At 45.4% G+C, this 13,221-nt stretch overlaps 1 protein-coding gene across 1 annotated transcript; it reads right to left on the reverse strand.

The window, feature by feature from the left end:
* Nucleotides 1-3,323: 3,323 nt before the first annotated feature.
* On the reverse strand, nucleotides 3,324-4,933 carry kcna1b (potassium voltage-gated channel, shaker-related subfamily, member 1b). Its single transcript, XM_037695847.1, has one exon. The coding sequence runs from the start codon at nucleotides 4,812-4,814 to the stop codon at nucleotides 3,324-3,326; it is 1,491 nt and encodes a 496-aa protein (XP_037551775.1). The 5' UTR covers nucleotides 4,815-4,933.
* Between the last annotated feature and the right edge of the window lie 8,288 nt (nucleotides 4,934-13,221).

A 13,221-nucleotide genomic window follows, 5' to 3' on the forward strand; every position in this document is an offset into this window, starting at 1 on the left:
GAAAGACTGCTGAACAACTGCTGAAAGACTGCTGAACGACTGCTGAACGACTGCTGAAAGACTGCTGAACGACTGCTAGACTGAATAATAACTGCTGAATGACAGCTGACAGACTGCTGAAAGACTGCTGAATGACAGCTGAATGACAGCTGAAAGACTGCTGAAAAACTGCTGAAAGACTGCTCAATGACAGCTGAAAGACTGCTTAATAACTGCTAAATAACCGCTAAAAGACTGCTGAAAGACAGCTGAAAGACAGCTGAACTGAACAGATTTGTATGAATTTCTATGGAGAACTGTGTAAATAAAGTTAAATATTTTGAAAAAAGATCAAATTAACCAAACTCAAAAGTCACAGCACCCATCGGCTGAACGAGCCGAATGTTTTGATGTATGAACAGCTAAAATAGATGAAGGATGCAGCAGTCATGAAGCTGACTCAACGTTCACAGGATGTTCTCTGATCTAGCGTTCTGTCGAATCACATGGATGAACTCAGAGACGCTATGGGCTGGGCAGAACCTGGACCCAGTTAGGTCTAACAGAACCATGATTCCAAGCACACATCGGAACCGGTCTCTGACTGGGTCAATCGGGCCAACTTGAAGCCCTGACCTCAGCCTGGTTGAAAACTGGACTCTGGTAAAAGCTGACAGGAAGTGGATCAGTTCAACTGAACTCTACCTTCTGTCTGAAAGAAGAGCGGTCCGATAGCCTCCAGAACTCCACCAGAACCTTGTTGATGGAGACACCAGCTGAGAGGCGTTTAGCCAAGTATCAGTGGGAGTTTATGGATGTGTTTAGATGTTTGTAGAGAAAAGTTGTTGAAGTTGTAGAACCATCCCAGAGTTGAAAGAACGGATGTTTAATGTGAGGTGTTCCTGAGCAGAGGATGGAAACTCCTGCCTGTGGCTCTAACCGGAGGCACTTCAGTCCATTCTGTAACAAGACGGGTTCAAGGCACCAGAACATCATTTCAGAAATATCTCTACTTTAAATAGTAATCTGCTTCTCGTCGTCAAGCTCCTTCAGGTCATGCAGTCCCTCGTCAACGGTTAAAGCTCTAAGGGAATAAAAAGAGGAGGATGAAACTGTGAAATATCATTTTTAAGTGTTTAACTGGCTCCCTCATGCACGTTTTCCTGTGGAAAGCCTGACAACAAGAATCATCTTCATCCTCCTCTAAAGTTCCCGCCACCACTGCAAGCATTTTAATACTGATGTCATGCACGGAGTACACGTGGGTCGGAGCGGTTCAGGATCAGACATTCAACACATCAATGCTCCGATCATGGACAAACAGCCCGAGCACTTCAGGTGAGAACACAGGCTCCAGGAGGAGGAGGAGGAGGAGGAGGAGGAGGAGGAGGAGGAGGAGGTGAGATGAGGTAACGTTGTGTGCATGCGGACATCAGACAGGAAGGAGTCTCCACATGCGTTGATATAAAGGAGCGTTGCATGGCGTCAGACACTAAACCTCCAGCAGCAGGTCGGACACTTCCTGTTTGCTTCTCATAAAGTGCCTGAAAAAGCCCCGGTCGGGTTTCCAAAGGTTCTTCTGGATCCAAACCAGAACTGTAATCCACTCAGAATGTGCTGCTTCAACAGGAAGCACGTCCTCGGAGCAGTTTGTGTTTCAGTCCTGACCGGTGAGTCTGGCGGGCGTCAGCAGGATCCATGAAAATTCAATAAATTCCTTCGTTCATTATTAATATTCCATCTTTTCAAACGTTGCATATTTGACTTTTTAAAGATAATATAAGGTGCTTTAATGAGCCATACCCACAACTCTAATCTCTCCAGATTCTGCCCGTAGTTGAACCATTTCAGATTGTTTATAATCCTCTGAGCTTAACGATTTAAAGGTGGCAGTCTGTTTCGGCAGCACGATGTTGGAGTGAATCAGTTTTAATAAAGAGGCGCTCCACAGTTTTACTACCAACATATCACAAAGTTAAAATCATGGAAGAACGCCAAACAACAGCTACAACACTACACTTCCCAGAATGCAACTGGGCTCTTTCTGCTTTAGAACAAACATCCTCCCACGTGCCATGTATTATTTATACACTAAATGCTGTTTTTAAACAAACGCTGAGTGCTTTTAGAAATACGACCTGTCTGGAGACGGGGACGGGGACAAGGTATGGGGGGGGGGGGTACTGCTTTTGATGTTACACCTCAACTTCTGCATTGCATTTTCTAGATTTCCTGTTTAGTTTTTAATTTATATAACATTGTTTCCCCAAATCTTCAAGCCAGATTAAAACTATGAGGGTGGGGTCTGGGGGGGACAGGGTCTGGGGTACTGGAGGCGTGCCTCGATCAAAAACCTGATAAGAAGTAAATCTTTGTAGGTTTTTGACAAAACATTCAACAGTTTCAAAAAGTTTTTCGTTGCTAAACATGGCGGAACTGGTTCTGGATGTAAAACCAGGATCATTTAAAGGTCGACTCTGGATCAGAAAGATTAACCTCCGTGGACCAATGGAGATCCCTTCAATGTTTTAAGAAACAACTAAAATTTTCAAGTTTTAATTTTAACTTCATGGTTTTCTTAATGTTTTGGGGGGCTTGCCCGGGATCCTTGAACATGTCTCTGGACATGAAGCCTTTTATTTTATAACATTTCTGACAATTAAAGTTTCTGATTTTAGAAAATGCTTTCTAAACTTTAGGAAGCTGGTCAGAACCCATCACAGACCAGTCCAGTAAACTAAACCAGGACTTGTTGCACCTGAAGCTCGACTTCCGATCAAAACACTTGAACTTAAGTGTAAAACTGGTGGAGCACCCCTTTAGTAATATGGAACGTCTTTGATAAATTCAGTGTTCAGGTCTTGAATTTAAATGTTTATCTGAACTCAATCTGGTTCTGCTTTCACTGGGTTGTCCAGGATACTAGAACCAATACTAGATCTAACTAAGCCTGTCTCTAGACCAAAATAGATCAAGTTAGCTCGTAAAACTCATGGACTAACCCTTAAATTTATGGAATGTAAAAGTGAAAAAATTAAATGGTTTTGTAACAGGTCTGGGGGGTCGTCCAGGATACTAAACCAGGATCTCTCAGACCATGGCTGAAAGGTCTAACTTTAAAATACATAAAGTCCTCAGATACATCAGATGATTTGAGGGTTCAAGTTGTAAAATGAAGTCGTGTTCTTCAAGCTGCCAACACCTGCTCGTCTCGCGGGTTCTGTTTGAGCGTCAAAGTCTTTATACCTTGTGAAGAACCAAGCAGAGAGTAGGAATAAAAAGCACTGATGGAGATAAAGCATCCAGATTTCTACAATATGTACAACCGTGCATCAAGCTCTGCTTCACACATCTGTCAGCAGCTTGGCTCGGTTCACACAGTTCTGGCTCGGCGCCGTGCAGTTGGCAGTTCGAAGGTTTGCTTCCCTAAAGTTATCTATGCTGTTGTTCAAGTCCTCGTCGATCTCCATGTACTCCGACTTGCTGACCACCGAGGAGCTGCGGCGGCTCGAGTTGGTTTCAGACACCAAATTCTGGTTGCTGATGTTGAGCAGCTGTGCCTGCTCCTCGCCCTCCGTCTCCCGGTGGTAGAAGTAGTTGAAGTTGGACACGATGACCGGCACCGGCAGTGCAATGGTCAGCACACCAGCTATGGCACACAGCGAGCCCACAATCTTCCCTCCGATGGTCACGGGGTACATGTCCCCATAGCCAACTGTTGTCATGGACACCACGGCCCACCAGAAAGCATCTGGGATGCTGGTGAAGAAGGACTCTTTCTCTTCTGCTTCAGCAAAGTAAACGGCACTGGAAAACAAAATCACGCCAATGAAGAGGAAGAAAATGAGCAGCCCCAGCTCTCTCATACTCGCCTTCAGAGTCTGCCCCAGAATCTGTAGCCCTTTGGAGTGTCGGGACAGTTTAAAGATCCGGAACACCCTCACCAGACGGATTACCCTGAGAATAGCCAAAGAGGTTGCCTGTTCGCCTCCTCCCCTGCCCTCCCTGTTGCCTTGGTCATCAGCCAGCTCCGTGCCAAGGGTGATGAAGTACGGGATTATAGCCACAATGTCGATAGTGTTCATCATGTTTTTGAAGAATGCTGCCTTGCTGGGGCAAGCGAAGAACCGTACTATCAACTCAAAGGAGAACCAGATGATACACAGCGTCTCCACCACAAAGAAAGGGTCTGTCAGGAAGTTGGCTTTGTAATACACTGTGGTGTTCCCCACCACGTGCATCCGGTCACTCGGATCCTCCTTCAGCTCCGGTAAAGTTTCCAAACAAAATATGACTATGGAAATAAGAATGACCATCACAGAGACGATGGCAATCCCTCGGGCAGGCCCCGAGCTCTCCGGATGCTCAAAGAGGAGCCAAATCTGCCGCTGGAACTCCTTCTCTGGCAGAGGTCGTTCCTCTTCACGGATAAATCCCTCGTCCTCACGAAACTTCTCCATTGCCTCCGCGCCAAGTTCATAGAACTTAATCTCCTCAGAGAACATGTCCAGAGGGACGTTAACTGGCCGTCGCAGCCTACCCCCAGACTGGTAATAGTACAAAATGGCGTCAAAACTCGGTCGGTTCCGGTCAAAGAAATACTCGTTTCTTAACGGGTCGAAGTAGCGCATCCGCTTCTTGGGGTTCCCAAGGAGCGTTTCTGGGAACTGGGCGAGGGTCTTCAGCTGGGTCTCGAAGCGCAGCCCGGAGATGTTGATGACCACTCGCTCGCAGCAGTCGTGGTCGTTGTGATCGTCGTCGGGCGGGTAGGGGTCCTGCGGGTGGCCCGGCAGGGTGGAGGTCTCGTCCATGTTCTCCGTTGACACCACAGTCATCCTTCCTGGGGGGTCGGACAGGAGAAGGATGTGCAGGTGGTGTTTGTGGGGAGGAGGTTGGAGCTCCTACTGATGGCAGGAGATGTGCAGAGCCTCCATCTTCATCTCTGAGCTCAGCGTTCTCTTGGTTCTCCACCTGAACGACAGAAACAAACAGGAACACAGATCTTCATCATGACAGGTTCTCCTTGTTTTTCATGGTGAAGCAGAGATCCTGCAGGAGTGGCAGCTGCTGGTTTTACCGCAGTAAGTTTCCTCTCCTCTCAGGCGGAGGAAGAGAACCATCCTGAGGTCTGAGATGAGACCTACCTGAGCTGAAGAGCTGCAGATGTCCTCCCTCGGCGCACCTCCGAGTGCGCAGCGCGAGCTTTAATATCTCTTTACAGGAGCGGTGAAATATTAATGCAGCATGTTGTCTCGGTCCACATCCTCTTGGTGTTGGCTTTCAGCGTCAATCCGAGCAGGAGCAGGAGGAGGAGGAGAAAATCCCGACTGACATTTTTCAGAATCATGCTGAGGAGGAAGAGGAGGAAGATGAAGATCTGCAGCATCAGCACAAAGCAGCAAAACGAGGAGAAAAACAGGCGCAGGGCTGAGCAGAACCGAACCGGTCCGCTAATTTGGAAGCATATTGCAGGATTTCATGAGGAGGGAAAGTGAGGAGAGAGGGAGGGCGAGAGGAGGAGGAGGAGGAGGAGGAGGGAGGAGGGGGGAGTTCGACGCAATGCAGACACACTGTACAGAACAGTTGGAGCTACAGTACCGGCTGCGGGTCGAACAGGACCTCCTGACAGGGGAGGGGGGCGGTTTGCTGTGTTTAAGCATCCCCCCCTCCCCCGCCGGGACTTGGACCCCCTGGGCCTCCCCTGTGGGTCGGTCCGGTTCCTCTGTGGGTCTCCAGCAGATCTGAGTTGAGAACAGTGGACCGAACCGAACCTCATGTTTAACCCGAGAACAGTTTGTGACAGACTGCGTGTAAATATCCCGCAGTTACCATGGCAACAGGAAGGCGGTCTGACCCAAACAGACCATTAGTTTGAATACATCATAAATACATTCATTTAATAAATATAACTAAATATATGAAATGTTGCTGTTTATTGTAATTAGTTACATTTGACTGTTTTATTCAGTTAGACAGCTTATTCTTTAACGCCACGAGATGGACTTAAACTAGAATCTCAGAAAGTAACCAGTGGTTAATGGTTAAAGTCAACCTGATTCAAAATGGCCGCCACATCTAATCAACCTCAAACACAAATGGCTACAACTCACTCAACTCTGACTGCTCCTGTGTGGTAGTAGCTGAGAGTCATCCAAACGTCTAAGCATGGGCGCTGATTCTGTCGTAAACGAGGTACGACCCGCCCACCTAAGGTAAACCGTGGGGGGTGGAGGTGGGTGGGGTCAGCAATAAGAACAACAAGGGCCGCGGTCTCCACCCTGAAGACCTCTGAGGAACCGTCAACCGTTAACGCTCAGCTCAATAATTCCAACTTTTATAAACTTGTATGTTTTGAGTTAAATCACTGATTCAGTCCAATATGCAGCCATTTTGAACCGTTAAAACACCTGAACGAGAAAAAACACTTCAGCTTGTGTCCAAATAAACGCCGTTTTCATTCAGTTTGGTTCGAGGCTTCAGTTTCTTCAGAACCAACCACTGGATCTTTGCTTTAAAATGACAGTTTTTATTAAAAACGACACACAGACATGAAACAGAAATGATCTGACCTCAGGATGTTCTGGTTGGAGTGAGCTGTTAAAGTTCTGACGCGCTTCATGTCCTGAGGAAACATCAGAAAGGACCTGGTTCCATCAGAACCATCCGACGCTCCCGGGTCGACAAGGTTCACAAACAACTTACAGGTTTATACATTAATATTTGTTGTTTTTGTCTGGTGAATAAAGTGGCTATAAGCTCCGCCTCCTTCCTCAGCTACACAGAAAAGGAGGTAATCACCATGGCAACCAGTGACTCAGCAGCTTCTTCTTTGTTCTGGGACCACAACATGTCCTGAGCCGAACTTTGAATTACATTAAACCCTCTGCAGGATTTTCAGAAACTCAGAGTAGACAGGAAGAGGTCTGAAGTTTCAAAATAAATCTTTCAAAATAAAAGTCTGAGTGAGTTGAAGTTTCAGAGTCAGGCTGAGTTTTTCTGTTTACATGAGGTCAGAGTTAAAAACGTTCCTGCTAAAATGTTCAGATTCAAAAACTTTTCTTAGTTTATTAAAGACAACTCTTAGATGAAAAGATCTGGTGCAGGTTTTCAGCTGAACCTCCCACGACTTTAAATCGTTATAAATGTTATTTACGTGTCCAGAGGACGTTTTTACTTCCAGGAGTTTTTATATTTCTTGTTCCTCGTCCATGAGATCTAATTTTATTCTCACCCTTCATGACTTCTCTCAGTTTGATGCTAAACTTTCCGTCTTTAATCTCCAAAGATGCCGATAATAAGAAATGAGGTGAAGTTCGGCTGTGAGGCTCCGGAGCTGCAGCTGTTTAACGACCGGTCTGGTCCGAAAGGTTAGCTGAAGGAACAGAACCCGTTGGATGGAACGGAACGGTCGGACGTTGACTCAGATTCAAAACTAAAATACAATTTAAAAATGATTGAATCAACAAATAACAAGTCACATCAGCTGCTGCTGCAACATTAAAAACAATTTATTACAAACTAAACCCAAACGTTGAGATTTAAATCCTGTGAACTCCTGCAGATCAGCTCGAGGAGGTCACAACTAAAGGAGCAACAAAACTACACAACTGAGGACCAACATGAGGAGCTGCGAGGAGACACGAGGAGCTACATGAGGTACGAGGAGACACCAGGAGCTACATGAGGTACGAGGAGACACCAGGAGCGACATGAAGTACGAGGAGACACCAGAAGCTACATGAGGTATGAGGAGACACCAGAAGCTACATGAGGTACGAGGAGACACCAGGAGCTACATGAAGTACGAGGAGACACGAGGAGCTACATGAGGTATGAGGAGACATGAGGCACGAGGAGACAACAGGAGCTACATGAGGTATGAGGAGACACCAGGAGCTACATGAGGTATGAGGAGACACCAGGAGCTACATGAAGTGTGAGGAGACACCAGGAGCTACATGAGGTACGAGGAGACACCAGGAGCTACATGAAGTATGAGGAGACATGAGGTACGAGGAGACACGAGGAGGTGCAGGTTAAACATGACAACAACGCTCAGCTGAAAACCAAACGAATAGAAAGACAGAGGCTGATGAGAGAAGTGTCTGCAGCTGTGATGGACGAGGGACAGGTGTGAGTGGGCGGGGCAGGAGGGAGGAGCAACAACTCACTGAGGACCAGTGACATGAAGGAGGACACAAAGACTAAGCAGAAGACCACAAGGACACACATCATAGATTAAACAGAAGAAAATACACAAACAGTACGACTAACTATCAATACTTCAACATCAATACACGATTTACCTGGTACTCATGGTAATACTAACAAAAGTACTTAGCGATACCTATAGCGTTACCTACGTAAGTACTTTGTAAAGTACCTACAAAAATGCTTATAAGGTGTAGTTTTAGAGTGCTTAGAGGTTTGTACTGAGTGTACCTATGGAATACTAACAGTACAGGAGTACTAGCAGTGATATTTACAGGAGTACTTGCAGAGTATTCACATAACCTTCAGAGAATATGCAGGGGATGACTCTCAGCTACTACCACAACAGTTATATTCATTTTATGCACAGCAGAAGGTCCGGTTCTCACAGAACCGGTCCTTCTGTGTGGTTGGACCCCGATAAAGGTCCGGTTCTGTGAGAACTGGTCCTTCTGTGTGGTTGGACCCTGAGCACATGGAGGAGCTGAAATGTTAACAATGAGTCAGTTTGTGATGGAGCCTGAAGGGGACAGCTGTGGACTGAGCAGGACGTCCTCTGTGGACTGAGCAGGACGTCCTCTGTGGACTGAGCAGGACGTCCTCTGTGGACTGAGCAGGACATCCTTGGTCCCCATGAAGGACAAACTATATTGGTCCTGTAAAGTCCGACAGCTGGCCCGGCTCCTGGTCCACGCCTCCATTCCTCCACACTACAGTTACAGCCGGCCTCTACAGAACAGACGCACCGTGACCTTTGACCTTTGGATCATGCTCCACTGAGACTTCACTGAGTGAGGAGCTCTGAGGTTCTGTTCAGTCCAGTGTCAGTAGAACTTGTTCTGGATCAGATGTGGTACACGTTCTTAGGTATTTGGAGTCCTCTGGTTTGATTTTTGATGGTTTCTGGTCGTTCGCTCTCTTGAGTGGGTTCCTCATCAGTTTGTGAAAAGTCAGCACTGCTCAGAGCCGACGGTCCAAGCCCGGGGGACGACCGCAGCTGGACGACACACGCTCTCGTGTGCAGGGAAGCATGAAATCCTGTGAAAACCAGACGAGGTGGCATCATGTGAACATCTGAGAACCTGAGCGGGAAACAGCTGAACACACAGATGGACACCATGACGTCACCAGAGCCGCCTCTGCGTGGTCACATGATCCGGTCAGGACGCCGCCGCATCATCAGCCGGGTGTCGGGTTACAAATGCTTCTGAAACTGAAGATGGAGCTTTAAAAGCCTCATTAAAGCAAACGGAAACTCTCTGTGAAGAAGAGGCTTTCAGCATCGTTCTCCTCCGACAGCAGAGCCAATCAGCTGCTGGAGCTCTTCTGTCGTCCCTCACATCAGAAGAACATGGAAGAACCCTCGGAACAAAACGTTTAGAGCGTCTGCAGACGCTGCAGAACAACAGAAGAATAACATGCTCACTGTCAAGTATAGAATATTAATAAACAGTTAAGTCATTAACAGTCGCATTATGAAATATTAATGAACAGATAATAAGTTATTAACAGTCACATTATAGAATATTAATAATCAGTTAATAAGATGTTAACAGTCAGATTATAGAATATTAATAAACAGTTAATAAGATGTTAACAGTCAGATTATAGAATATTAATAAACAGTTAAGTCATTAACAGTCGCATTATAGAATATTAATGAACAGATAATAAGACTAACAGTCTGTCACAGATTAATGATAAACAGATAATAAGACTTAACAGTCACATTATAGAATATTAATGAACAGATAATAAGATGTTAACAGTCACATTATAGAATATTAATAATCAGTTAATAAGATGTTAACAGTCATATTATAGAATATTAATAAACAGATAATAAGATGTTAACAGTCATATTATAGAATATTAATAAACAGTTAATAAGATGTTAACAGTCAGATTATAGAATATTAATAAACAGTTAAGTCATTAACAGTCATATTATAGAATATTAATAAACAGATAATAAGACTAACAGTCTGTCACAGATTAATGATAAACAGATAATAAGACTCTTAACAGTCACATTATAGAATATTAATAAACAGTTAAGTCATTAACAGTCACATTATAGAATATTAATGAACAGATAATAAGATGTTAAAGGTCTTGTCATAGGTTAGGTATTAACAGTTATTATGTAAATACATTTTTAATGATGGACAAATGTTTCTGCAGAAACATAGGACTCTCAATAAATCTCAACATCCATCATCATCTAAACTTTAGTGCCCCCCCCCCAGTGAAGTACATGATTTCTGAAAAGAAATCATAATTTTTCAGTCTTATTCAGAGTTTTATGACGCTCTCACATGAGCGAGGGACTAAAGCAGCAGCTGCAGCCACACTTATGAATGTAACCCCGCCCCCCAGCCCTCATTCATAAACACGGGAAGCTTACATAATACCTGACTCCAGCAATTTATAGCCCTGCAGCACGCAGGGAGGGGGGCCGACTCACGCTGTGCCCTTCAAGTCCAACACATGGCCCCTGGGGGACCGCTGGGCCCGACTTCAGGGAGCTATTATTAGAGCCATGAAGGGCTGGGGGTGGAAGACTGTCGGTTTTATTTTGAAAAATCAGATTTCAGTCTGAATATCTAAATCCAGACACGTTGACTCATCCATGATCCAAAACACGTCTTCAGAACATGCATCTCAGTCAGGAAGAAGAAGCAGAACATTTTAGGACAGAGAAAAAACTGACGTCCCAGTCCTGTTTGGACCTGCACCGGAGCCTTCAGAACCAGCAGAGTCCAAACGGGTCACAGGAAGTTGGACTGTCCATGACTGAAGTTCTGTTTGCACAACCACAGGTGACCATGGAGGACTGGACTGACGGGACACAGAATGTTCTGGTTCCAGTCTCATGACGTCACATGGGAGACAATCTTTCCTCTTCTTCTTCATGTCTTCAGTCTTTCTGTCTCCGTCCACCCAGTGTCTCTGCTGGAGACTGATGGTGTCCTCTCAAAGGTCAGAGGTCACACACCCAAACTCCACTGAGTCTGAGCTTCCAAACAGGAAGTGAATGTCGTATGTCCTCCATCAGACCCTGTAGAACCATCAAACAGAACCTGTGGTACCGTCAGAACCTCCTGCTGCTCACAGGTCAACAAGTTCTAGTTTTCATACAGAGACCGTTGGTCTGAGGCTCACTTTTTACTCTGTGGTTCTGTCTATCTGATACAGAGAGGGGCTGTAATCTCCGCCTCCTCCCTCCGCTCTTCAGAAAAGGTGGGAATCACCATGGCAACCAGCATGTTCTGGGTAGATGTTTGTTTTAATTTTGGAGATGGTCGCCTCCATTGATCAGTTTGGACCTAATTTTAAAATCCTGAAGATCTGGATCAAAGGTTCTGCAGGATCTTTGATTTCAGAACAAACAGCGCTGACAAGCAAACAGGAAGAGATTCGAATCTGGAGTTTCAGAGTAAAGCCTAAAAATTATCTTCAAAATAAGAGTCTGACACTGTCATAGCTTGGATTTTTCTAGAATAAAATTCCAACTTCCTGTTCTTCTTGTGGACCAGTAGATAAATGTGTCGGCCATTTTGATTTGACCAGTTTCTGTTTTTTAGGTGAAGTTGTTTTTAAAAAGGTCATTAACCTCATTCATGTCTCTAAACTGTAAATAAAAGAAAACTAAACAATTCCTTAAAGTTTTCAGATGTGACCACCATGAAGCTGCAGAGACCCGCTCCAGGAGACATCGCAGGTCCAACGTGTCCTCAGAGGGGACGGCCGTCAGGTTTCAGCTATCGCCGGTCATCAGGACGTCAACCCACAGCTAAGAGCAACGAAAGAAACCATGAAACGAGCTCAACGACACGTTTAGCCTCCGACCAGGAGGTCAATGCAGGGACACCGGAGGACACGCCTCAGGAGTCCAGGGGGACGGAGACATGATCCACGCCTTCAAGTCAGACGAAGACGAGGACAGAGAAAAGGTCCAGGAACTGGAACAGGAGGGACAGATGTCTCCAAACGACCAACAGACAATAAACATGTCACGATAAAGCACGTGGAAGAACTGAAAGAGTTTCAACCAGTTTGTCAGATTTCATCAAAGTCGTTCACGATGGCTAAAAGCTCAAAAAGAGCAAAATGCTAAAGTAGCAAAAGGCTAGCTAAAAGCTAAAGTGTTTTTTTCCGGTGTGTTTCTGTGTCGCCCGCTGAAGAACGGGCGTGAGTTGACGTTTAAACCTCCACCTGATGTCTGGAGAAAAGGCCGCGCACGTTCAGAGCCGTGTCACATCAAGAAACATCAGCTTGAGGAACACGAAGTGGTGCTCCAGTTCCTCCTGCGCTCCGGAGAAGAACCGTCGGATCAGAACCGAGCCGCCACCATCCAACCTACAGATGAGCTCTGTAAGATGAAATGGGCCCAGAACCACCTGCTTGTGTGACAGGTTGAAGAACTATTTTACAAATGATTTCATAGCATTCATTCAACCCCCGAGGACTCATTTACAAGAGACCTGATTTCAACAAAGAATGATGACAACAATTAACATTAAAATGGTTTAGAATAAATATTAATTCATTTTCCATATAAACCTGATAACGATTTAAAATTGTTTACAATCTATTTTTCATGTTTGCATTCATGTTTGTATTATTTTATTTAAGAAAATTGCAATCCATACACCAGTACCAGTATTTGGGGGTCGAGATGGTGTAGAGGCAGGGCAGCCGGCTTGGGACCCGAAAGTCCCAGTTTCGATCCCCAGTCACTACATATCACGTGGTGTGTCTGGGCAGCACACCTCATCCCCAAAATGCCCCCGGGTGCTTTCAATAGCTGCCCACTGCACCACCTGGTGGTGGATGGGTTAAATGCAGAGACTAATTTCGCCATTGTATGGAAACATACAGTGCTGACATTGTGATGACATTATTATCATTATTAGTAGTACAGTAATTAGCTAGAAAGCCTTTTCTGGGATTGACCTGTAGTACCACAGCAACCACCAGGGGGCGCAAAGTGCCACATGCACCACCAGAGGGCGCAAAGTGCCACAT

Source organism: Nematolebias whitei, chromosome 22 (assembly GCF_014905685.2).
Source record: "Nematolebias whitei isolate Nwh7 chromosome 22, NemWhi1, whole genome shotgun sequence".
Lineage (NCBI taxonomy): Eukaryota > Metazoa > Chordata > Actinopteri > Cyprinodontiformes > Rivulidae > Nematolebias > Nematolebias whitei.